Source organism: Limulus polyphemus, unplaced genomic scaffold (genome assembly GCF_000517525.1).
Source record: "Limulus polyphemus unplaced genomic scaffold, Limulus_polyphemus-2.1.2 Scaffold69, whole genome shotgun sequence".
NCBI classification, from domain to species: domain Eukaryota; kingdom Metazoa; phylum Arthropoda; class Merostomata; order Xiphosura; family Limulidae; genus Limulus; species Limulus polyphemus.
In genome coordinates this window covers 276,469-300,443 of record NW_013665679.1, presented here as the reverse complement: position 1 = coordinate 300,443, position 23,975 = coordinate 276,469, and the positions used below count along the sequence as shown (strand labels likewise).

Below are 23,975 nucleotides of genomic sequence, written 5' to 3'. Positions count from 1 at the left end.
TGCTAACACACAACCTCTGTCACAATACTCCTGCTAAAACACAATCTCTGTCACGATACTCCTGCTAAAACACAATCTCTGTCACGATACTCCTGCTAAAACACAATCTCTGTCACGATACTCCTGCTAAAACACAATCTCTGTACAATACTCCTGCTAAAACACAACCTCTGTCACAATACTCCTGCTAACACAATCTCGGTCACAATACTCCTGCTTATTGTGTGTTAGCAGGAGTATTGTGAGAGAGGTTGTGTGATATTTACGCACGCTCGGGTCTTTATTTACGCATGCTCAGGTCTTTATTTACGCATGCTCGGGTCTTTATTTACGCACGCATGCTCGGGTCTTTATTTACGCACGCACGCTTGGGTCTTTATTTATGCATGCTCGGGTCTTTATTTACGCACGCTCGGGTCTTTTTATTTACACATTTTTTCCTTTTCTTTTTAACCAGATGCCTACCATCTCTTGAATTCACAGTATTTCTCATATTTAGAAAAATAATCCAACAAGTTAGAATTTAAGTTTTAAATTTCTTACTATATGGTACTAGTGACAGTACAGTGTTAAAAGTTTCATAATAATACTATTTCTACTTGCACTAAAGTTTACTTATATAAAGGTTTGTTCTTTAACATCAGTCATATATTAAAGCACCTGCATATAATGATCATTTAAAGGTTCAGTTGATAATGAATGACAATTTGATTTTTTTATTTAGGCTGTTCAGATCCTTGGAGGAATGGGATATGTGTCGGATATGCCAGCAGAACGATATTACAGGGATGCTCGTGTCACTGAGATTTATGAAGGAACTAGTGAAATACAAAGATTGGTTATCTGCAATACCTTATTGAAGGAATATGATATGAATTAGAAGATGAGCTGAGCATTTTATTTGGCCATGATATTCCTGTAAAAAGATCATTAAGGAATGGCTTGAAAGGTGACTACTGAGAACGAAGAATAAAACTTGTGTGTTTGTCATGTCTTTTGGTTTTCTGTACAAATGTTTATTGATTCAAAAATAATGTGGTAAACATATACATGATTCTAAAGTTGAGGATTTTTAAAGTATTAAATTATGTTGCCTACACCATGACCTTTTATGTATTCTAGCCTCAAAATATTCTTTATTAAACTGCTGTTATCTTTAATCAATACCTCGATTAACCCTAAAACCAGTGTTTAACGTAGAACTACTAACTGGAACCAGTATTTAACGTAGAACTACTAACTGGAACCAGTATTCAACATAGAACTACTAACTGGAACCAGTGTTTAACGTAGAACTACTAACTAGAACCAGTGTTTAATGTAGAAATACTAACTGGAACCAATGTTTAATGTAGAAATACTAAAACCAGTTTTTAACGTAGAACTACTAACTAAAACCAGTATTTAACGTAGAACTACTAACTAAAACCAGTGTTTAACGTAGAACTACTAACTAAAACCAGTGTTTAACGTAGAACTACTAACTAAAACCAGTGTTTAACGTAGAACTACTAACTAAAACCAGTGTTTAACGTAAAACTACTAACTAAAACCAGTGTTTAACGTAGAACTACTAACTAAAACCAGTGTTTAACGTAAAACTACTAACTAAAACCAGTGTTTAACGTAGAACTACTAACTAAAACCAGTGTTTAACGTAAAACTACTAACTAAAACCAGTGATTAACATAGAACTACTAACTGGAACCAGTGTTCAATGTAGAACTACTAATTAAAACTAATGTTTAACGTTGAACAACTAACTGGATCCAGTGTTCAACATAGAACTACTAACTGGATCCAGTGTTCAACATAGAACTACTAACTGGATCCAGTGTTTAACGTAGAACTACTAACTGGAACCAGTGTTTAACGTAGAACTACTAACTAAAACCAGTGTTTAATATAGAACTACTAATTAAAACCAGTGTTTAATATAAAACTACTAATTAAAACCAGTGTTTAACGTAGAACTACTAACTAAAAACCAGTGTTTAATATAAAACTACTAACTAAAACCAGTGTTTAACGTAGAACTACTAACTAAAACCAGTGTTTATTGTAAAACACTGCAAGCCAGAACCCTTGTTTAATATAATACTCTGCTAATCTGAATTCAAGTTTCAGGTAGATCTTGAGTAACCTAGTTATCTGACTTCAAGCTCACCACCAGCCATTTTCATCTGTTGCTAATTCTTTTGTTACTCTTGTTGTAAAGTAGTTAGCCTGCTATTCTTTGTGTACGATAACTGTGTAGATTAATATCAATATATAGGACAAAAGAAAGTGAAAACAAAATGTGTGACTTTGTAATGACACAACAGTAAGAACTTAATTAACTCATTTAATCAAAGCTATAACAACATCTCTTTGTTTTAAGTTTCAGATATTACTCTCTACTTTCATTTATTGTATCTGTAAGAGGTAATGTTGGCATGATTGTCAGAAAACTGGTTACTAACGTTTACCAATCACTATAGTTTAATACTTTTAAGCCTTTTTATCGCTTGGTATTATTTTAAAAAAAAAGTGAATTGTTTTTTTTTTTGCTCATGCTTTCATCCAATGCTTTACAAAAATTTGCAAACGTACAAATGAGATAAAACAACATATTTACAAAAATGTTTCTATTTAGTTATATGGTATGAAAGAGGAGATGAACCTCCCATTATGAGTACAACTATTTTTGTAGTAAAAACATTGCCAAATTAAAAATAATTAATATAAAAAAAGAATTATTTGACTCTGGTTCTTCAAAAATACCCCTGGATTGTCAAATGAAGGTTTCAACATACCTTTCATTAGCAAAAGCTAAAACAGATATGGCTTCTGTATAACTGGTTTGTTATTATTATAGTTATCTAATGACACAAACAAAATAGGCCTTTCATATCTGTCTGAACTGACTCCTGAACAATCCAAACAGTCCTTTTCATGACTGGGGAAACTGTAGCAACCTGAACACATTGTAAAATAAATCTAGTTAGAAATATTGCCTTAAACGTTTAAAACAGAGGTTGTGTGCCATCACTATAAGGGATTAGAGTATACTAAACTTTACACATTATATAGGCTACACTAACGTGACGTTTAGTTGGTTCGTTTAACTATTATACGTGATGTACGTTATTTTTTTGGGGGGGGTAATGAAAGTGTTCCAAAATGCAACATTAATTTCTTGATGACCTAATATTTATCAGTCTAATAACTGGTAAAAAAAATTAAACCGTTATATTATAAGCTGGTACTTTAGTATAGATACTAGTATTTATCAGTCTGATGACTGGTTTTGTAGGATGATGTTAAGTTGGAGAAATGCCATTTAAACGAGTCCTTAGATCACTCACATTAAGTTCAAGGAGAAATCTAAGATAACCAGACCCTCTTGTTCTTTCTCATATTAACATACATAAAATAGTTATCACTTCTATTGTAAAGTTGTTTTCTCTGTAATGAATTCCCAATAAGAGAGAGAGAGAGAAAAGAAAGAAGAAGAAATAATTATACCTACATTGGCTGACACATTCTAGTTGTCATAGAAAGCTATTACTGCCTGAAGTTTTCATGACAACTGCAGTACATAATGTTTGCACTATGGAAATAACAGAAAAAAGCATTGGAGTTTTGGTCTGGGCATGTTCTGAACTATTTCAAAGAAAAAGTTAAAATAAGAGACACTGGTAAAAACTCCAAGGATAAAGAAAATTACTTTAGAATCCGATTAAAATAAAATATATTTATTGTGGCAATCAAAACGATTCTGTGAAGTGGTCTGTGTTTTGATTCAAAATGTGTTGTGTGAGGAACTGCATTTATTTACACACGCTCAGGTCTTCCTCTTTAACACCTTTCACATTTGCATACGTTTTCCCATTAAGATGATGTTGCAGCAAACAAAAAAGATGGTAATCTGATAGTGCCATATCTGGAGAATATGGTGGGGAGATGGGGAGAACTTCCCAACCAAACTCCATAATCTTGTGTTGTGTTAAACGTGCCACGTGTGTACTTGCATTGTTGTGGAGAAGAAAAACACCTTTCCGATTGGCGAGTGAAGGGTGTTTCTGATGAAGGGCTTGATTTAAATGTTCCAGTTGCTGGCTATAGATCTCTGCATTGACAGTTTGCTGTGGATTGAGGAGTTAGAAATGAATTACTCTTTTGATGTCCCACCAAATGCAAAGCATCACTTTCTACGGATAGAGTCCAGGTTTTGGGGTCGGAAGTGGTTTTTGTCTGGGACTGAGCCATTGTTTTTGGCTTTTAATATTCACATAGAGAATCCATTTTTCATCACCAGTGACGATTCTGTCCAATAATGGTTCATGTGCATTACGCTCCAGAAGAGACGAAGCAACATTCACACGTTGGAAATGATGATCATCAGAGAGTTCGTTCAAAACATTTCCATAAACTTCTTTGATATTCTTTGTGGCTACAGAGGTGTTGTTTCCCTTCTTGTATTCAAACAGCATTACATGCCAAATGTGTGTGCAGATTGTAAGATGAAAATGCATTATCAATAAGAATGGAAACTATTTCATTTAATAAATGTTTTGTTTTGATGTATGATTTGTTCAGGTTTTTCATCTAAAAAAAAAAAAAAGAGAGATATTAATTTCTTGATGACCTAAAATTATATAACTACATTTTCTTCCTCTAATACATACATACATTTTCTTTTATAAAGTCCCCTTTCTAAACATGCATTTTGTTGTGTCCCTCCCCCTGAACCCCATATGAAAATACAAGAATACATCAATTCAGTGTGAAGAATGCGTTTCAACTTTGGATAAGATGAAATCCATTCTTGGTTGAATTGATGACACAGAAACTTGGAAATTCCCCTCTACCTGCAGACAAGATCATTGCTTTGTTTTGGTTGTTGTTAAAGCAAACAATGTTGACTTGCTCAAAGATGTTGATGTGAAAAGCAAAAGTACGTCCATTACTTTTCTTGACAGGTCAGGGTATTCTTTGTGAACTAACATCCAGAAGTTGATTAGAGGTTTTTATTTGAATTCTGTCTGAAGAGATTTATTAGTAGATAGTTCTATGAGCTTTTCTTGAGCTGCCATTGGCAGAATAGGAGTTATGCTCTCATTAAATGGATTCCAGATCCAATCAGTTTCTTTCATTGATTATTGGAATTTATCTGCAAATTGATACTGAAGTTTTTTGAGATGAATAGAAACAATGTTACAAATAAGACTGATTTAACTCATTTCCTTAAAAGAATTCACTGAGATAAGAAAACATTTTACAGTTTCATTTTTGCAATGGTTTTTTCCATAGCAAAAGTTTTTGCAAAATGCAGACATAGTCACTCAGCTGCAAAATATAGCTATTCTGACCTTGCAGTAAGAAGTTAAGGTGGTTGAATTTGTCAAAAACATCAATCAGGTAGCACAGTTCTAGAAGCCACTTTTCATCCATAAAATATGCTGCTAGTGTGTGGTTGCAGTCTAAAAATAAACGCAAAGTTTGTCTTTCAGATGCACAGAGCGACTGGGTGCCTTCTCACAAGACAACCAGTGCACATGTGAATGCAGCAGAAGCTTGTCATACATGAATCTCATTTCACCAGAAAGAGTGAAAAACAGCCTGGTGTTCAAAACTCTTGATTTCACGAAGTTCACAACACTCACAGCATCTTGTGCTTTGTTTGCTTTGGGCTGCAGTTTCTTTGAAGCTAGTGTTTCCCTGTCTATGACAATATGTGTAAATGTTACATCTGGAGCAAGAGCACTTATATTTGGGTCTTAAAACCAAATAAATGCACCTGCTCCATCAGTGTATATCCCAACACAAGTAATCCATGAAAGATTGTGGTAAAAAAAACCATCAATAAGAGAAGATGGCTTCCCCTGTTGCTCTCCCTTTCAGAAACTATCCACACTTCTTCTTTGTAAGAGTATTGTATAAATACCAGAAGCTGGGCTAAATTTGCAACATTTGTGGTTTAGTCAACTCAGTTCTAGTTACAAGATAAGGCAAAATAATCAGTTCTGAGAATGCTGACACAGCTCCCACACTCTTGGCTATTTGTGTATATACAGTACTTTTCTTCTTCTGAAAAATCTCAAATTTCATTTGCATAATCTTTTTTAAAGTTTTTTAAGTCTTTTTCTCATGTTAATTGTTGTTATTCTTTGATAAATTGATTAAGCAGAGTATTCATGTTGAAATTTAGATGATTGGACAGCAACTGCCTGTTGTAGAAACACAAGTGTAGAGGACAACATATCGAAAGTCTTCCACCTTTCATCTTCAGGTCACTGTGTGTATGGTATTGTTGGTCTTTATAGTATTCTGGTGGATTGTGGATGGTGTGTTATGATTCGTTGGTTTATCCCTGTTTCTGATTGTGGAGAGACTTCCTGTGGATTCAATCAATGTTAGTCACAGGTTACTCACCTCTAATTCGGAATCTCTGTTTAGTGAAGGTTTTATTGTGTTAATGTAACAGGATTGTTTGGTTTTTCTTGTCTTCCAAAATTTGTCTGCGTCGATGACTCAAATTTTTTCTCTGTTTATTTTGTGTCCAGTTGACATGGTTTATTCTGCAATGGCTTAATTTTGTATTTTCATGAGTCTTGTACCATCTTTATGTTTTTTTATTCTTGTCATGAGTCTTCTTCCCATTTCTTTATAGTGTTCTGGTGGATTGTAAATGATGTGTTATAATTGGTTGGTTTATCCCTGTTTCTGATTGATAGAACACCTAAGGAGCTGTTATGAACCAGTTTCTATCAAGAAGATCAACAACTTACCAAGTTTGCACACTACTCTAATCACCTGACCTTCCTACTACACTGCAGAGATTTGAACATCGTCCCAAACTTTCTGATACTCAAGGAAACTACTTTCACCAGAACTACAAAGAATAAAAAAGTTCTTGACAATACCAGTAGGCACCTCTTAAGATTACATATAGAAGAACATAGGTGTAAGAAGCACCATCTAACCAAGACAACTGGAACACAACATGCTGAGCTTCAACAACTTTTTCACCATAAATACAAAAGCACTGGACATCTTAAGCCTTTTCACCAAATGCTATACATACAACCCAGAAAGCATTAAGAAGAAACAAGTCCATAAATTCAATAGACTTACCACGAATGATAATCCTACAACAACAAACATAGTTCACAATTACAATTCGAGACTACCAAGTGTTACAGAAAACAAAATTCTTAACTTAGGTCTGAACTTTGCCATACAACCCAGCACAATTCCAACTGTTGACACTGCTGCAACCTTAGAATTTGCTGAATAAAACCTCCTGAAACCTATGGCTGAACAATCCCAACATCAAACATACACCATCCTCAAGAATGCCAAAAAAACAAACATCACTGAACAGAAATGCAGTGCACTGAACCGTATAAAACAAGACAACACTATCAAGATTCTACCAGTGGAGGAAAGAAACAGTACAGTCATCCTAGCCTTCAAAGATTATGACCTTAAGATCAAACAGTTACTAGACAAACACCAATACAAAAAGATCAGCAGTGATCCTCCAGAAAGGACAGAGAGACTCATCAATAGAACACTGAACAATCTAAAGAAGCAAAACTTAATCAACAAGAACCTAGCAATTTTCCCCTTCAGTTCTATGGACTACCTAGGACACACAAACCTAATATACCTTTAAGGCCTATGGTCAGTGCTATAAATTTGCCATCAACTAGCTAACTTCTTGGTACCCATCCTATTTTCACTACAAGAAAATATCAAACCTCACATTCACAACTTTACAGATTTCATGGAACAACTCGGAAAGCTACCTATCAGATTCCAGGATATTCTGGTCAGTTTTGATGTCACAGATCTATTTACGAATGATCCAACCTCAGAAACCCTTCAGATCACCAGACAATGACTGCTGAATGACAGCTCTGTACCACATGGAATTGACATGAAAACAGACACCATCATGGAACTAACAACTATCTATAGTTTTGTGGAATGATTGAGATGAGGTGTTAGAAGTACTAATGGTATAATTATTTGGACTAGTATTCTCGTCTCTATTACTCGCATTATAATTTTCACAACAGTTCAACCAATGAATCTGTCCAAAGAAGAGCGAGCAGCTATCAAGACAATCAAGAATGATGAAACAGTTGTCATACTCCCAGTTGACAAAGGAAATGCCACCATTGTCATGAAAAAGGAGGAGTACACTCACAAGCTCAACAACCTAGTGAATGATGGAACATACACAAAATTGCAGAAAGACCCTACATCTGTGACCAAACAAAAAATGTTCAAGATCTTGATAAAGAACAAGGATAAAGGATACTTGACTGACACACAATATAGACAGTTGAATCAATATTACAACAAACTACCACACAGCCTACCAAAAATTCACAAGACTGGCATACCACTAAGACCAACTGTCAGCTGCTGGGGCTCAGCATGTCACCCCCCATTGGGCCAATTCCTGGTCAAGATAACCAGTTCCCTGAGTGGGAAGTCATCCTCATATGTGAAGAACTCCACCCACTTCATCTCCTTGATCAAGAACATGCCCATAACACCTGGCATACAAATGGTTAGCTTCGACTTTGTGAGCCTGTTAACCAATGTACCAACAGTTGAGGCCTTAATCGAAGTGAGGAAATGACTAGAAATGCATGACACTCTACTGGAAAGAACATGCATCCTAATCATTAACATCATGGAATGTGAAAGCAACATATTACTATTCCTAGACATCCAAGTGGAAAGATGTGAACGATACAACATAAGGACCATCTTCAGAAGTAATACAATACTTGAAAACTCACCAAAGTCAGACCACCAACATCTAAGGAGCAAATAAAGAATTGCGTATATGACATTCCATGCAGTTGTGATAGATCATACAAAAAAGAAACAGGTCGTTCTCTGTTTGTGAAACTGGAAGAGCATAGGAAAGCAACCATCCAGGAGTGCGATCGATAAGCCTGGCATAGCAGAACATGCATGGTCTGATGGAGAACACAGATCAGCATAGAATAAAGTCACTGTCATTGGCACAGAGTCACATTGGAAAATAAAGAAGATAAAAGAAGCGGCACCATTAGCAATGACTACTAATCCCCATCAGTAAGCCAAGTGTAGACATAAGCCCGATATGGCTCCCGTTATTACAACAAAATTGGGACAAAAAATAATAGAGATTAAAAATATAGAGGTACTTCCAAAACAACTCAAAAGTGTCCTTCTGATAGCCAAGTGATCAGAGTGCCCATATTCGGATCAGGGTTTTAAATCCTGGTAGTTCCACAAAAAGCTTTCTGGTTGTAAATCATACAAAATGTCTAATATAATACCTGACGATGGCTGGTCAAATTCACTGGTCGAAACATTGTGAAAATAGTAATACACATAATAAAGACGAGAATAATAGTCCGAATAATTATACCCTTAGTAACGACTTTTTGTCTACAATCAGCTTACTTCCCATACAATGAGGAATTTTACAAACAAATAAGTGGTCTAGCCTTGGGATCACCACTCTCTCCAATCCTAGCAAACATCTTCATGGAACACTTTAAAAGAAAGAGCTCTTTCATCTACACACATGAAACCAAGTTTCTACAGATGTTATGTTGACGACATCTTTGTTATCTTGCCCCACAGTTATGAAAACTTACCAGCCTTCCTAGAACATATTAATTCTATTGACAAAAGGTTCCACTTCATCATGGAAATAGAAGAACAAAACAACCTTCTATTTCTTGACATACTTATCAGCAGACAAGAGAGAAAATCGCCACAACTGTATACAGAAAACCCACCCAATGAACAGATTTCTACACTTCCAGTCCTTCATCCAACTTTGATAAAACGTGGTATAATCCAGTGCCTAAACAAGAGAGCAGAAAACATTTGCGATAAGACATCCACTGAAACAGTATGCCACATGATTGTAGAGTGCTTTAAAAGAATGGTTAGACCTTCTCCTCCTCCAGAAACTCCCTGAAGAAGACCACAACAGAAAGAAAAGATAAAGAAAAACACTACTACCATTTACCTCCTCTAACTGCAAAGTTTGATTGAAAAACTCAAATGCATAGCCTAGAAATTCAACACAGAGGTCCAGTGGAAATCCTACAAGACATTAAGGTCCATTCTGGTAAAAAACAAACAGAAACCAACCGATGAAAAACACAAACATTGGAGAAACGGGAAGAAGACAAAATAAACAAAATGGACACAAAATAAACTGAAAAAAACTTAAGAGTCATCGACACAGACAGATTTTGGAAGACAAGAAAAATCAAACAATCCTTTCATATTAACACAGTAAAACCTTCACTAAACAGAGATGCCGGATTAGAGGTGAGTAACCTGTGGCTACCTCTGGTTGAAACATGGATAAACTAACCAATTATAACACACAATCCACCAGAATACTATAAAGAAATGGGAAGACGACTCATGACAAGAATAAAAAACATAAAGATGGTACAAGACTCATGAAAATATAAAATTAAGCCATTGCAGGACACACCATGTCAACTGTACACAAAATAAACTGAGAAAAAACTAGAGTCATCGACACAGACAAATTTTGAAAGATAAGAAAAATCAAACAATCCTGTTACATTAACAGAATAAAACCTTCATTAAACAGAGATGAGTAACCTGTGAATAACATTTGTTGAATCCACAGGAAGTCTCTCCACAATCAGAAACAGGGATAAACCAACGAATCATAACACACCATCCACAATCCACCAGAATACTATAAAGACCAACAACACCATACACACAGTGATCTGAAGATGAAAGGCAGAAGAATTTCAAAATGTTGTCCTCTACACTTGTGTTTCTACAACAGGCAGTTGCCATCCATTCAACTAAATTTCATCAACTGTTATTATATAATATACTTAATAGTAGTAATATTTGTAAGATAGTTTTCAAAACTTCTTTATTTAATTTCATTTCATTTGTACTTTCAGACAGAATTTGTATGCTCCCCAACGACTCTCCATGTCCCTTTTGAGGCATGCACACCACAGTTTGTACACTACAACTCTAATATAACACTTCTTTTACAAGATCCAATCCACCCTTTATACATTCATGTTCAATACAGTGACCATCTTCAACATAATCTTGATAACAAATCTTGGAGTATGGATTGTAAAAAACAGGTTGATTCATTAGCTTTAGATGAAAATACTTATTTCTGAAAAGAACAGTTTTGACTACAATCTTGTATATGAATTGATAAAAGGGCACTGACATTGGGGTTTGATCTGCAAGTGGAGCTCCAAATAAATAAAACTTGTGGTCAACCCTCTATTAACAATTTCTTTTATAGTGTTCATTACAGATGGGGTTTACAAACTGCATCATATTGAGTAATTTTATATTTCAACCTGTTACAATTCTCATTATAAGAAAGTGAACAAATAAATTGGGTGAAATCATTCCTTCTCTATGTCAACCACAAAGAGGACCTTAACAGTAATTAGTCAAATAAAATGAGTGTATTTTAGTTTAAATTGTTGTGTGTTACTCGTAAATTATCAGGAAACCTGTACCTAACAAAGACATGTATCCACAAAAAATCTAGCGCATACACACTTCAGTGAATGAATAGTACTTTGAGAACCTGAACATAACAGAGGTTAAAATGTATCAAAACGACTTAACATATGGAGTTTGAGGATCTTTTTTATATCTTAACAAACAAATGTTTAATACATAAATAGTGACTATATACTTAATATTTTCATACTTTTTATCATCTTCTGCTTTAGCAATATGACCAAAGATGTGAGCAAAAGAATTTGGAATAATGCCTTTCAGTTCTGGCGTTGAACGAACCCCTTCCATGGTAAATGTTTTACCTGTTCCAGTCTGACCATATGCAAAGATTGTTCCTAAAATAATTCAAAATTTGACCCAAATTCATTCACACTTACATTTCAATGAATTAATGTGCAACTGTTCTTTCATTACACCTCTCCTAAATATCTTTCTGTACTTTACTTAAATTCTTTACATCAAGAAAAGAAAGAAATCTTAACAAAATACAAAAAATTTAACTTTTAAACATTTCTTTAATATAATTATAGTACCAAAAATTGTTTTTTCATAGTACTTTAGGTAAGTTATTAATTAATTACCACACAAATAAATATCAGAACCAGATATTTATAGACTAGCTCACAAGATAATTTTTTTTTTCTGAGATTGATAAAATTACTAAACACAATACACAAAACATACAGCACACATTACTGAAAAAACATTAAGATAATCATAAACTGCCAATATTCTTTAACTAAGTGTATCTGAAAAATGTTTATCATTTCTTATAAAGAAATGTTCCATAATACATAAACATCTAACTATTTAATCAAAGCTTGTAACACTTTTCAAACTTCAACTGAGAATAAACAATGATATTTTTCAAAAAAAAATATCAAGAAAAACAGCATTTCAACAAATAGGCTTAGATTCATTATTTTACCATTATATCCTTCTAGAACATTTTCTACAATGGGTCTTGCTGCCTGGTTGTAGACCTCAACTTGTTTAGATTCATATCCAAATACTGTGTCAAAGGTAAACATTTTAGGAGGTTCCTCTTCAGAGCTATTAGGATTACACACAGTAATTGAGCCTTGTACTGGTTCTACCTAAAAGTAACAACAAATCATAAACTCTCAGTTGTCACATATAAATTAATGCAAACTGTAAATACATTATCTAACATTATTAAAAAGAAGTTATTAAAAGATGTTTTTAAGCTGTAGTAGTTGAGAAAACTGCTAGATTTTACCTCTCCATAAGTTAAAAAATATTGATTTTTCTATGTGCATTATATGCATTTTGAAAACTTTCATGAAAGTATTCTGTAGTTAGCCAAAAGCCTCACAATAGAATGTACAGTCATAAATGTGTAATAATCTCTGACTCAGACTAGGTTAATTTACAGCAGTGACCATTTGATAAACCTTATACTTGTTTGAACATGATTGCGTCATCATTCATCTGGAGTTATGGATTAATCTCCCCTTGAACGTGTATAGAGGAAATGATCATTGATGTAGGTAATACAATATTACAAAATTCTGCACATTAACTATTACCTGAGTTAACAGTGTGGGAAAGACACAAGGCTTTTGTTTTTTTGTGAAGTTGCTTCTTTTATCTCCAAGCACTAATATCTAGAGGTGTTATTACAAATCTTTACAGGTTCACAATTAACCTTACGTGTACATGTAGGGTCAAAGTGCACAGGTCATGACCTTTCACAGAGTGACATTCAACATTGTATTAAGTTACCACCTATTCATTTTACCTTACAATGCTGAAATTGTGAACTCATGGTTGAGGAGAGTAAATACCAGATACCATACAAAGGGATACTGAAAAAACTCTAGGTAGGCATTTCAGAACTCCTAGAGATTATGCAAATGCTATATAAAAACTGTATGATGGACAAAATATTTTTATTCTTCTCATGAACATTTCCACACATTTTGACAGAGTTTGAGTCAGACACTGTCAATTCACAGACATATCTAGAGTACAAATACTTTGTAATTCAATCAACATTTTGTGTACAACAGAGAAGTACATTTTATTACGAACTTGCCAAATTTTGTGTAGATACACATAGAAAGTAAATTCAGAATTAGTAAATATTCCTTATCCTTAATACATATATTCAGGTACATATACATATCTAATTAGATCAAGTATGCCTCTAAAACCATTTCAAACAGCCCAAGCCACATATAGAAATAACTGTTCAGTACAACCTGAAGATTCAAATTATGCAAGTCATTAGACACATATATGATGACGTCACACTTCCAATATTGCCACCATATTTGAGAAATTTATAGTTTATTCATTCTTCTTCTGATTTGACACAAATAAATCTTCTGATTTCATAAAAAACAGTTGAGGGTTGTTATTTATCTTTTGCTGTGTTGTATTTATTGTTCAGAACCCTTTTGAATAGACAAATAATGTCCTCTTTAGGCCAGTTTTTTGAAGGTGATTTGTGAATACAGATAATGAAATAATAAAACAATTATAACTAATCAGTTTCCCTTTTCATGAACACAGGGTTGTCATCTTTTCTGAGAGGTAAGACAGCAAGTTTCAAACCTATCGGCATGTCACAGTGGCTCACATTCACTGTACCTCAATTCTTCAACCCTGAATACACTAGTGTAATAACTGTTTACATACATCATCAATATCCTCATTTGCAATGTTTTCACATTTAACGGCATAGAATGATCATTCAAGAATGTATCCACTTTCTGACTCGTATAATCCAAAATCCTTGAATACCCATTTATCCAGTTTCTTAGAGTTTTACTGTTTCAAAACACTTTGTCCTTTGAATGTGTGCAAATTTGGAAATTATCATATCAGTCAATCAGTGGATGCACCTTAAATGACCTGCCATGACAAGAAGCACCTCTGGCAACTTGATCATTACATAGGCCTGCAAATTTAAACTTTATAAAAGTTTTTTGGTTTTAATAATGGATTTTCCATAATCGAGCTATGCAGATTTCGAAAATGATATTCATTTTTTCTATTACGTAAGGATTTTTTCAAATCAGGAAGAAAACAAAATTTTACTTATATCAATTATTATTTTATTTAACCACAATGAACATATTATAATTATTATGTTTGTTAACAAAAATACAAACAAACTGATGAAAATGGAAGAACACTGATGTCAAACGAATATGCATACTCATTCATCCAGATTTTTTGTGTGTGAAATCTAAGTCTTTTAGTTTCAAAACTAAGTGTTGTGGTCTTATGTATTGCGTCTGAAGCATCTCATTTCAATGACCAGCAGTAATCAGCCATCATGCTGATGTTCCACCTTCCCTGATGTCTTGATGAAACTTTTCCCCCTGTTCTTCGCTGACGGCACCAAGATTTTCAGGGAAATAGTCAAAATATGAGAATATTAGAAATGAATTTTCCAGCTCATATTACAACCCAATCTTTTGAGTTTATTGAGCATGTTATTGACAATATTTTCGTAATTTGGGTCCTTGTTGTTTTCTCAAAATTCATCAATATCTTTAAAGGCAATCCATGCTTCTTTTTCAACTTTCCTCATTGTCCTTTTGAACTGTTCATCCGAAATTAATTTATTAATCTGAGGTCCAACAATAATACCTTCTTTAAGTTTTGCTTATGAAAGATCTGGGAATTGCCAGATACTTCAAACAGTTACCATCTTTATCTAAGGTCTTTGTAAACTGCTTCATCAAGCTCAGCTTTATGTGAAGTGGAGGTAATAGGTCTTTCTTTGTGTCAACCAAACTTTCACGTTCAATGTTTTTCGATCCTAGTATCAGGCTGATTCTGCATGTCCATTGCTTCTTTATCCAATGCTGACTTTGTGCTCTGCTGTACCATTCACACAAAAAACATGGAAACTTTGTATGGTTGGTTGTTTAGTGTTTTATGGCACAAAGAAACTAGGCTATCTGCACCAAACAACTGGTAAAAACAGTAAAAGTAAATTGTAGTAAAACGTAAAAATAAATTGAGTTAAAACCAAAATATGTCCAAATAGATAAAAGAATTAAACAGAATTAAAAAACTAACTGTTCTTAAAAAATTGAAAATACAATCAAGATGGACAGCATCACCATCGCCAGTGACACTGTCGAACGTCAAGGGTAAATCCTTACAAAACACCTGTCTAAAAGATGTGTAGCAATAGCATTAATTTTGACACTAAAAAGTGTGACACTCTAGACACAGTCCTGAGGGACTCCAAGTTCCTGTGGAAAGGAACGGGAAAGAGTCAAACCCACACGGATTTGGAATCGCCTGTCCAGTAAAAAGTTCTAAATAAAAATGGGTAAATGGTCACGCAACCCATAGGAGTGGAGGTCCTGCAAAATACCATACCTCCACATAATGTCATAAGCCTTCTCAAGATCAAAGAACACAGAAACAAGATGTTCTCTCTTCAGGAAGGCTTCCCTGATTGACGTTTCAAGTCAAATCAGACAGTACACTCTGAAGCGCTGTCGACAGAATTCACACTGGGTGGGCAAGAGGAGCTTGTTTGATTCAAGAAGCCAAACAAGATGAGCATTAACCATCCTCTCTAAGACCTTAGAAGGACAGCTAGTCAAAGCAATGGGTCAATAATTAGAAGGAATCTTGGGATCTTTCCCAGGTTTAGAGAAAGGGAGGGCAATAGCCTGGTGCCAAACATCAGGAAGAACAGACTCCTGCCAGATCTGGTTAAAAATAATCAGAAGAATAGCAAGAGAGGCAGGAGCGAATTGGAACAGCATCTCATAATGAACATTATCAGGTTCGACCGATGTACTGCCAGACCGATGAAGAGCAAGTTTGAGTTCCAGTGTAAAGGGGCAATTATACTCATATAAACGATCAGCCCGAAAGGAATGAGGTGATCGCTCTGCCTGAGATTTGATGGCCAAGAAGACAGGAAAAGAAATAGAAGTGCGAGATGCAGAGAAAAGCTGTGGGCAAGAGCATCATCAATGCTCTGGACATCACCAACTTCCTGGCCATTAGAGAGCAAGATGGAAAAGGGATGGGAAGCATACCACCTAGTGACGTTCCAAATCTTGTCCCATATGGTTTTGGAACTGGTAGTAGAAGAGATGCTAGCAGTGAACTTAATCCAAGACTCCCTTTGGCTTTGACGTCAAACCTGCTGAGTGTGGGCATGAGCCCACTGCTAAACTATGCAGTTAGAAAGAGAGGGGTACTGGTGGAACGTATTCCAGACCCGTTTTTGAGCCTTCCGTGCCTCCTGGCAGGCAGGACTCCACCATGAAAACGTGTCGAGGTCTTAGGAATAAAGTGAGCAGCTGCCTGAACGATACAGTCAGTCACTGCTACCACACAGTTGTCTATTGATGGCAGACAAACAATGGCAGGATCAAGTTTGGATAGAGAAGTGAAAGAGAGCTAAGTGAGCCTGGTCCAACTTCCACCTTGGCACTCAGATTGGGTGGCATCGACCATGGCCAACTTTCCTCAAATCAAGAGGAAAATGATCACTGCCTCGTTGGTCACTGTCAACTGTCCAAGAAAAGTGGGAGAAAAGTGAAGGGGAGCAGATTGAAAGATCTATAGCAGTGAAAGACTGACTAAGTGCATGAAAAATATGTACAAGATCCAGTATTGAAGAGAAAAAGGTTGTGATCCGAGAGCATATGCTCTATGGAATGACACCTCCCATCAATATCAGCACAAACCCAGAGGGGGTTGAGTCCATTAAAGTTTCCCAGGATTAAAAAGACAGATGGCAACTGTTCAACAAGAGCATCATGGTCCAATTGATCACAAGTCTCTCCAGGAGACAAGTTGAGAGAATAAACAGTGATGATACGACCCAAGGAAACACGAATGATGACAGCCTTCAAGGGTGTATCGAGTGACACAAATAACGGGGGGACACGCTGGTCGACCAACAAAGCCACCCATCCATGCACTTGAACATCACACAACCTGTCACTCCGGTACAAAGAAAACTGCTGAAAGGTGACAGTATTGGCAGGTTTCAGAAATGTTTCCTGCAAAGTGAGACACATGAGATGATACGGATCGATCAAGGCCTAAATGTCATCGAGATTAGAAAAACCTCGATAGTTCCACTGTATCAGAGTGGCCATTTTTATGTAGGTGGAGGAGAAATGGGTAGAGAACCCTTTGGTTCATGAACATGCCATTTTTCTTTACTAGAAGGAGGTCTATCAACCTCCATAGATCCTGTCCTTGGTCGAGTGGGCAGATCTGGACTTGGAATCCAGCGACTGAGGACGTGATCAAATAATCATCCTGCATTTCGAGGCCAAAGAAGGACCCAAGCAGACACCAGAAGCTAATGTTATATGAGGTAGCAGTGGAGCATAGTGCAGCAGCATATGTCCGAGATGGAGTAGGGGAGAATATCTTCCGAGCTTCAGAGTAAGAAATATTGTGAACAGTCTTGAAATACTGTACCTCTTTCTCCTCCACCCACTTAGGGCAAGACCTAAAGTAAGAGGGGTGGGAACGACTACAATTAACATAGTAAAGGTCCAGTTCGCACTCGTAGGCATCGTGGTCCTTCCCACCAAAACGAGCACACGTCACAGAACCACGACAAGATGCCTTCCAGTGGCCCGAACCACTGGCGCTGGAAACATCGGAGAGGGTTGGGTATATATGGCCATACCTCACAATTCAAATAACTTGCCTTAACAGCGGCAGATGGATGTGGCAATGAAAACATCAAAATGAGAACAGTGGTCGGCACCATAATTCCATCTTGACAAGTGGAGATCCTTTGAACTGCTGACACTCCTTGGCTGGAGAAACCAGCAAGGATCTCTGACTCGGGGATGTTCTTCAAGTCCCTCTGAACAATGACTCGTCATGAGGAATTCAAAGAAGCATGGGGAGTAACCTCAATAGGCATATCTCCAATGGCCTTGGAATTCAGGAGAAGTTCACTGTGTTTAGCTGTGGATGTTTCCACCAAAATGGAGACTCTTAACTGACTTTGGAAAGCCAGCAAGCCCCTCTAATCCCTTCTGTATAAAACATGAAGACATTTGCCCTAAAGATTTATCAGACAGTGAATGCAGGATCAGGAAACAAGGTACAGGTGCACAATGTGACAGAGACTGCTGTTTGGAGTCTTCAAGGCATAGTTGTTTACCAATGAGCAAAGTTTTTGATTTTTCTTTTTTTGGATATGGGGGGATCCATAATATAAAGAGAAAGATTCAGTGACCACTGACCCCCCCCCACCATGGATTCCTACGAGGGGATGCACTACAATGTCAAACAAGAACACTGCAGCAACGCCAGGGTTTCATGAGCACTATACCCAAACACCACCATCAGACACAATGTCCACAACACCCAACCCTGGGGGGGCACCCCCAAGGCCACCCATCTACAGGAATTGAAGGCCAAAGTGGTGTATTGCAGTGCCCCAGACACCACTCAACCACCAGGATCCTCTCCTTCCCTTCACGGGTCGCCACGCACGGCAACACGTGTGGATGTTTAGATCCCAGAGGAGGTAACTGAAAATACAGAACCTTCCCTGGGAGGTTCCCTCACTATGTACAGAAACTTTGTATAACCGGATTGTTGACCCAACAACTTATAAAGGACATACAAAGTAGCCAACCATTCTCTTTATATCTGACCTTATTAAGAATAAGTTTGAGATTTTCGTACCAAACGGGCAATAAAAACAGATGAATATATGTTACCATTGTGAAGGAGAACACCTATTAGACTTTTTTTTTTGAGGAATTAATGAACAATCACCACTCACTTGGTTTATGGACTGCAACTTCTAGCATTGGTATTAATTCAGTAATAATATTGCAATACACCAGTGAACCTTCTTGCAAAAAGTATGGTATAAACTCTTTTTCACAATTTCTGTACCAGTAAAATGATGTCCCTGATGAAAGTAAATTCTTAGCCTGAAGTCTGGACTCCAAAATTTGTGATGAATCCTTTGGAAGGCCCAAATCTCTCACCAAATCATTAAGTTCCCCTTATGTTAAACGTTGTGGTCCACCAGACTTTTGAGGTTGAAAACAATCCCTATCATCATTTCTATTCACATCAGATTCAAAATCAGATGAAACTGTATCAAAAGTGTCTGGTGGAGTAGGTACAGGTACATTAGGTCCATGAGCAACAAGTCTTATAGCAGATTGAAATTTCGGATAAGAAATTTCTTTTTTTATTTAAAGTATTGTCAACTTGCACATTACATGAGCAAAAATAGCAATCATCTCTTTGGTTTCTAGGCTCATGCCAAACGATTGGAATTCCAAAAGGCAAACACTTTTTCTTATCTTTAGTCCATTGTCTCAACTCTTTGATACAAATGGTGCAAACTTTGTGTGGAACCCATGGTTTGTCTTGATCCCCAAGTTTTGTTCCAAAATACACATAATACACTTTTTTAACGAATTCTGTAATGTTTTGCCTTTGTTTCTTTACAACAAATTTACCACAAATATATGTTTGGGTCTTTTACACAACCCCTTGTTGCCATAGCAACAAATAAATAATACTTTAAAGAAAAAAAATAATGTCAAAGTGCACACACAAACAAATACTATCCAGAAATGACACATCATGTGGCCTTCTAACAATTTATATACTATGGTGTGTTTCTCGTAGATTCTAGAAAGATCAATACGACTCTAACATCATGATTGTTCTAGTGGTTGTCAACATTTTAAGCATAACAAAATGTGACCAGAGTTCAATGAAAATGATTCATTTATGTAAAAGTACATACGACATTTGGATGTAATGGTGAAAAATGGATATCATTTTTTGATTCAGCATACAGGAATTACTGTAAAACATAAAAATTTCAAGACAATAAAACCATCGCAGGCCTGTGTTATTGTCTGCAAAATGCAAGAAACTCAAGATCAATTCAAATCTATCCCTAATAAGGACACATCAGAAACCAGGAGTATCAGTTACTCCAAATGTGTTCCAGTAGTCCATTTATGAAATTGTGAATATGGTTTCAAATAATCAACTTTCCTTTGTAACAAATTTTCTTCTATCAAAAGAACGGGTAAGCTTAGCTAGAACAACAGATAATGGCAAAACATGCCAATAACTCAAATCCCTTTTTTCAATATTATTGCCAAGTTTAACGTATTAAAATGACATGGATAAGTAAGTAAACTTATTTATTGAAAAAAAACTATATTTATTAGACAGATTCTTTTCAACCAAGAACATTTTTAGCCAAAATACTGTTACCTAGCTTGATCTGACAATACAGTGACTAACCAGATCATAGATCACCTATAAATCTTTGTCAGACTTTTCCAGGTTTTAAGATTTATAGCCAAGCATGGTGACTTATGCTATCAGCAAAATGAAGTATGAAAACAAATATGTTAACTAAGTTCAAACTGATTCAATATATAAAATGGAACTTTCTCATCAACGATAAAAACCTGAAATTATAAGGTGAAAGGAAGTACATTTTTTCCAAGCGTGTCTCAAGTTATGATTTTTTAAGCAAAACTAGATACTATTTAGTAATTTTTTATCGATTGTATTCAACTAATCAATCATTCTCCCATGGCAAAAAATCACATTAAAAATCGGGTTTTGATATTCAAGGTAGGTAGATCACAGACAGCCCATATTAAATGGAATATTTTGATTACTTAAGTTGGAATAATGGAAAATAGTAATAACCTGAAATCCTAATTTCGATTAATTGAATATTTTGATGGGTTGTGATATTAATTGATTCAACTGAATTTGAGTTAATCAAAAATACTAGTAAGATATTATAATGGCAATATTTTAATCACATAGATAGTTGTAATAATCAAAAACAGTAGCAATTATTGACACTAAATTTGATTTATTGATTATTTCTTTGGCATTAACTGATTTAGTCATAACTGCCATTACTGGATAGTTGGAATAATTGAAAACAGTACTAATCCAGAACCTAGCTGATTATTTTTTACGTTAATCAATTTAATTATAATTTTGATTACTTTCTGTGACACTAATTGATGCTCATTGGTAATTGATTATCTCGATTAATTGAGCTAATCAACCACTTCCATCATATTTATTCTATCACAGCATGTGTGTTGTCTTATAGTTCACCATTTAGAGTAAAACTGCTATTATTGTAATTGGATTCATATTTAGCTGACTAATAGAACCACAATTTTACTGGTGAGATTAAATGTAAGAAAGGGTCAAGAATCATCAGAACTTTTTCTGGTTAGACCTAAATGAAAAACAGAGTTTGAGAAAAAACTTAAAAGATCTTACCATGTAAGCCCAGCAAGTTAACACCAAATCAGCAATAGATTAACTGTGCAGAGAAAATAATACACTTTTTGTTATATAACAATTTCACCAACTTATAAGTAGTCTTGTTAAAAAAAAAACGTCATTTTAAAACTTTCAGGCTTTTTTGTTGCAAGTACATTGTAAGTTATGATATTTTCAGATCTGAGAATTTGTTTTATAACCTTCCAGTAAAGCAGTAGGGAAAAGAAAGATCCATTCTGCAAACAGATGGAGTGCTCATGTTAAATGGTCCTATACCTATCCAACACCAAACCACCTGAGAACCCAGACAGCGGTAGGGTGGTAGAAAGCCAGCCATACATGGTGGATCAATTCCAGTCCAAAACCAGGCAGCAATGGGTATTTTTCGTCTGTATGTGGTATGAGTAAGGTCCCTATCATCGTCATGAGTGAAGACTTATTTTGGCTGGTCCAATGCATATCCAACATTAGACTACTATGGAACCCAGACTGAGAGGTGAACTGTAAATGGTGGGTCAATTCCAGTCCAAAACCTACCAGCATCAGGTATTTTTCATCCAGTCTGAGGAAGGAGGAGGGTTCCTACCTTCTACACCAAAAAAACACCACTACACTACTCTCTACTGAGTGGAATTGGTCACACTTAGGAATACTCTTCCATGGTCCACCACTCCAGCAGCTAGAAACTGGTGAGTGGTAAGGGCTTCCATGCTTCACTGAAAGAAAAAGGGGGAGAGAAAGCCCGTTGGGAACCCAGAGGAAGTGCAACACCATATGACAGTGCAATGGGTAACCACAAAAACCCTATTTGGACATGGAGGATGGACAATTATCCCTTTCCTGTTTTATTAATGATAATACTAAGAGGATACGGTCTGGATTGGGCCTTGTTTAGGAAATGATGCATTCTTATTGAACACCCCATCTCATAAGTGAGCACTATATGAGGCCTTGAAGGCCCTACAATGTGCAGATTTAGGTTAAGAAAACCATGGCAGACAACACTTGCCACTGAATGGGATCCACAGAGGTATGAGGAGGGGGGGGGGGGTTGGAAAGGTAAGACAAAAGAATCTATCCAATCAGAGCCAGTAAGATGTATGTATAATAGCAACTGGAAGCAGCTTGTAGCCCAACAAAGGAGAAATGGCCAGATTATGAAGATATTGTGCAACAAAAGTGTGAAAGGCTGTCCACATACCAGCCTGAAAAATCTCTCCAACAGATGATAGAAATGAGCAGCTAGGAAGAAAGTAAGATGTTTATTTAATAAAAAGTCACCTGGAAGCATTGATGAGCACCCTCATCCAACAAATGAGTTGACAAAGCCATCCAGAAAGGGTAATGGGAAAAATATTGAATGTGGAAGAGAGATTCCAAGGAATGATGACACAGGAATGGAAACTATGAAAAGGAGCAGTACAGGCCAAATAACAACAGACCGCACAGACAAAACAGAGTAGGCAATCAAAATTAAAGTGAGAATAAAGGTGACAAATATAACTTACCCAATCAGAGCCAATAAGATTTATGTAGAAATGGAGATGGGAAGAAGCTTATAGCTTGACAAGATATAGGAGTGAACATACTGTTCCATACACATGTTGCAGAAGTTTTAGGGAGAAAAGCACAATCAAGATAGAGAAGAATGTAGAAGAAATGGAAAAATGCAGGAAGATGGTATATCAACCACTACAGGCAAAAAAGGAGGAAGAAAAAGGTCTTAACACTATCACTCCAGGTATCCTTTACTCCACATGACACAAGGTTTTAGTGTCTTACATGATGCGGATAGTAGTTAAACACAGTTCAAAGGGCAATAAAACAATAAAATTTAATTATAAATCGATGTGTACGGTTATAAACTTAGAGCTACTTGTGATAAACAAATGTAGTTTCATGTTACAATTTGATGTCATTCTAGAAAGAAAAAGAGGGTAATTTAGGTTTATTTCGATTATTTTTTGGTGGTTACGAGATCTGTCAAATTGATCAATCCCATTTTGAGATATAGTAGAGAAAATAACAGATCAACTATAAACTATTACTGAAGAAAAAACGTTTGAAATGCATTTAGGAGGTTTTATGGATTAAACAAAGGAAATTTGAGATTTTTG

General features: G+C 35.8%; 1 protein-coding gene across 6 annotated transcripts in view; it reads right to left on the bottom strand.

Moving 5' to 3' along the window:
- LOC106465668 (kinesin-like protein KIF3A) overlaps positions 1–23,975 on the bottom strand; it is a 101,961-nt gene that overhangs the window by 48,075 nt on the left and 29,911 nt on the right. For all 6 annotated transcript variants that reach the window (XM_013925906.2, XM_022393952.1, XM_022393935.1 and 3 more), the window contains exons 4-5: positions 12,494–12,662; positions 11,756–11,900 (exon numbers count right to left, since the gene is read on the bottom strand). In XM_013925906.2, coding sequence (XP_013781360.1) covers positions 11,756–11,900; positions 12,494–12,662 — 314 coding nt within the window. The remainder of the gene's footprint in view (positions 1–11,755; positions 11,901–12,493; positions 12,663–23,975) is intronic.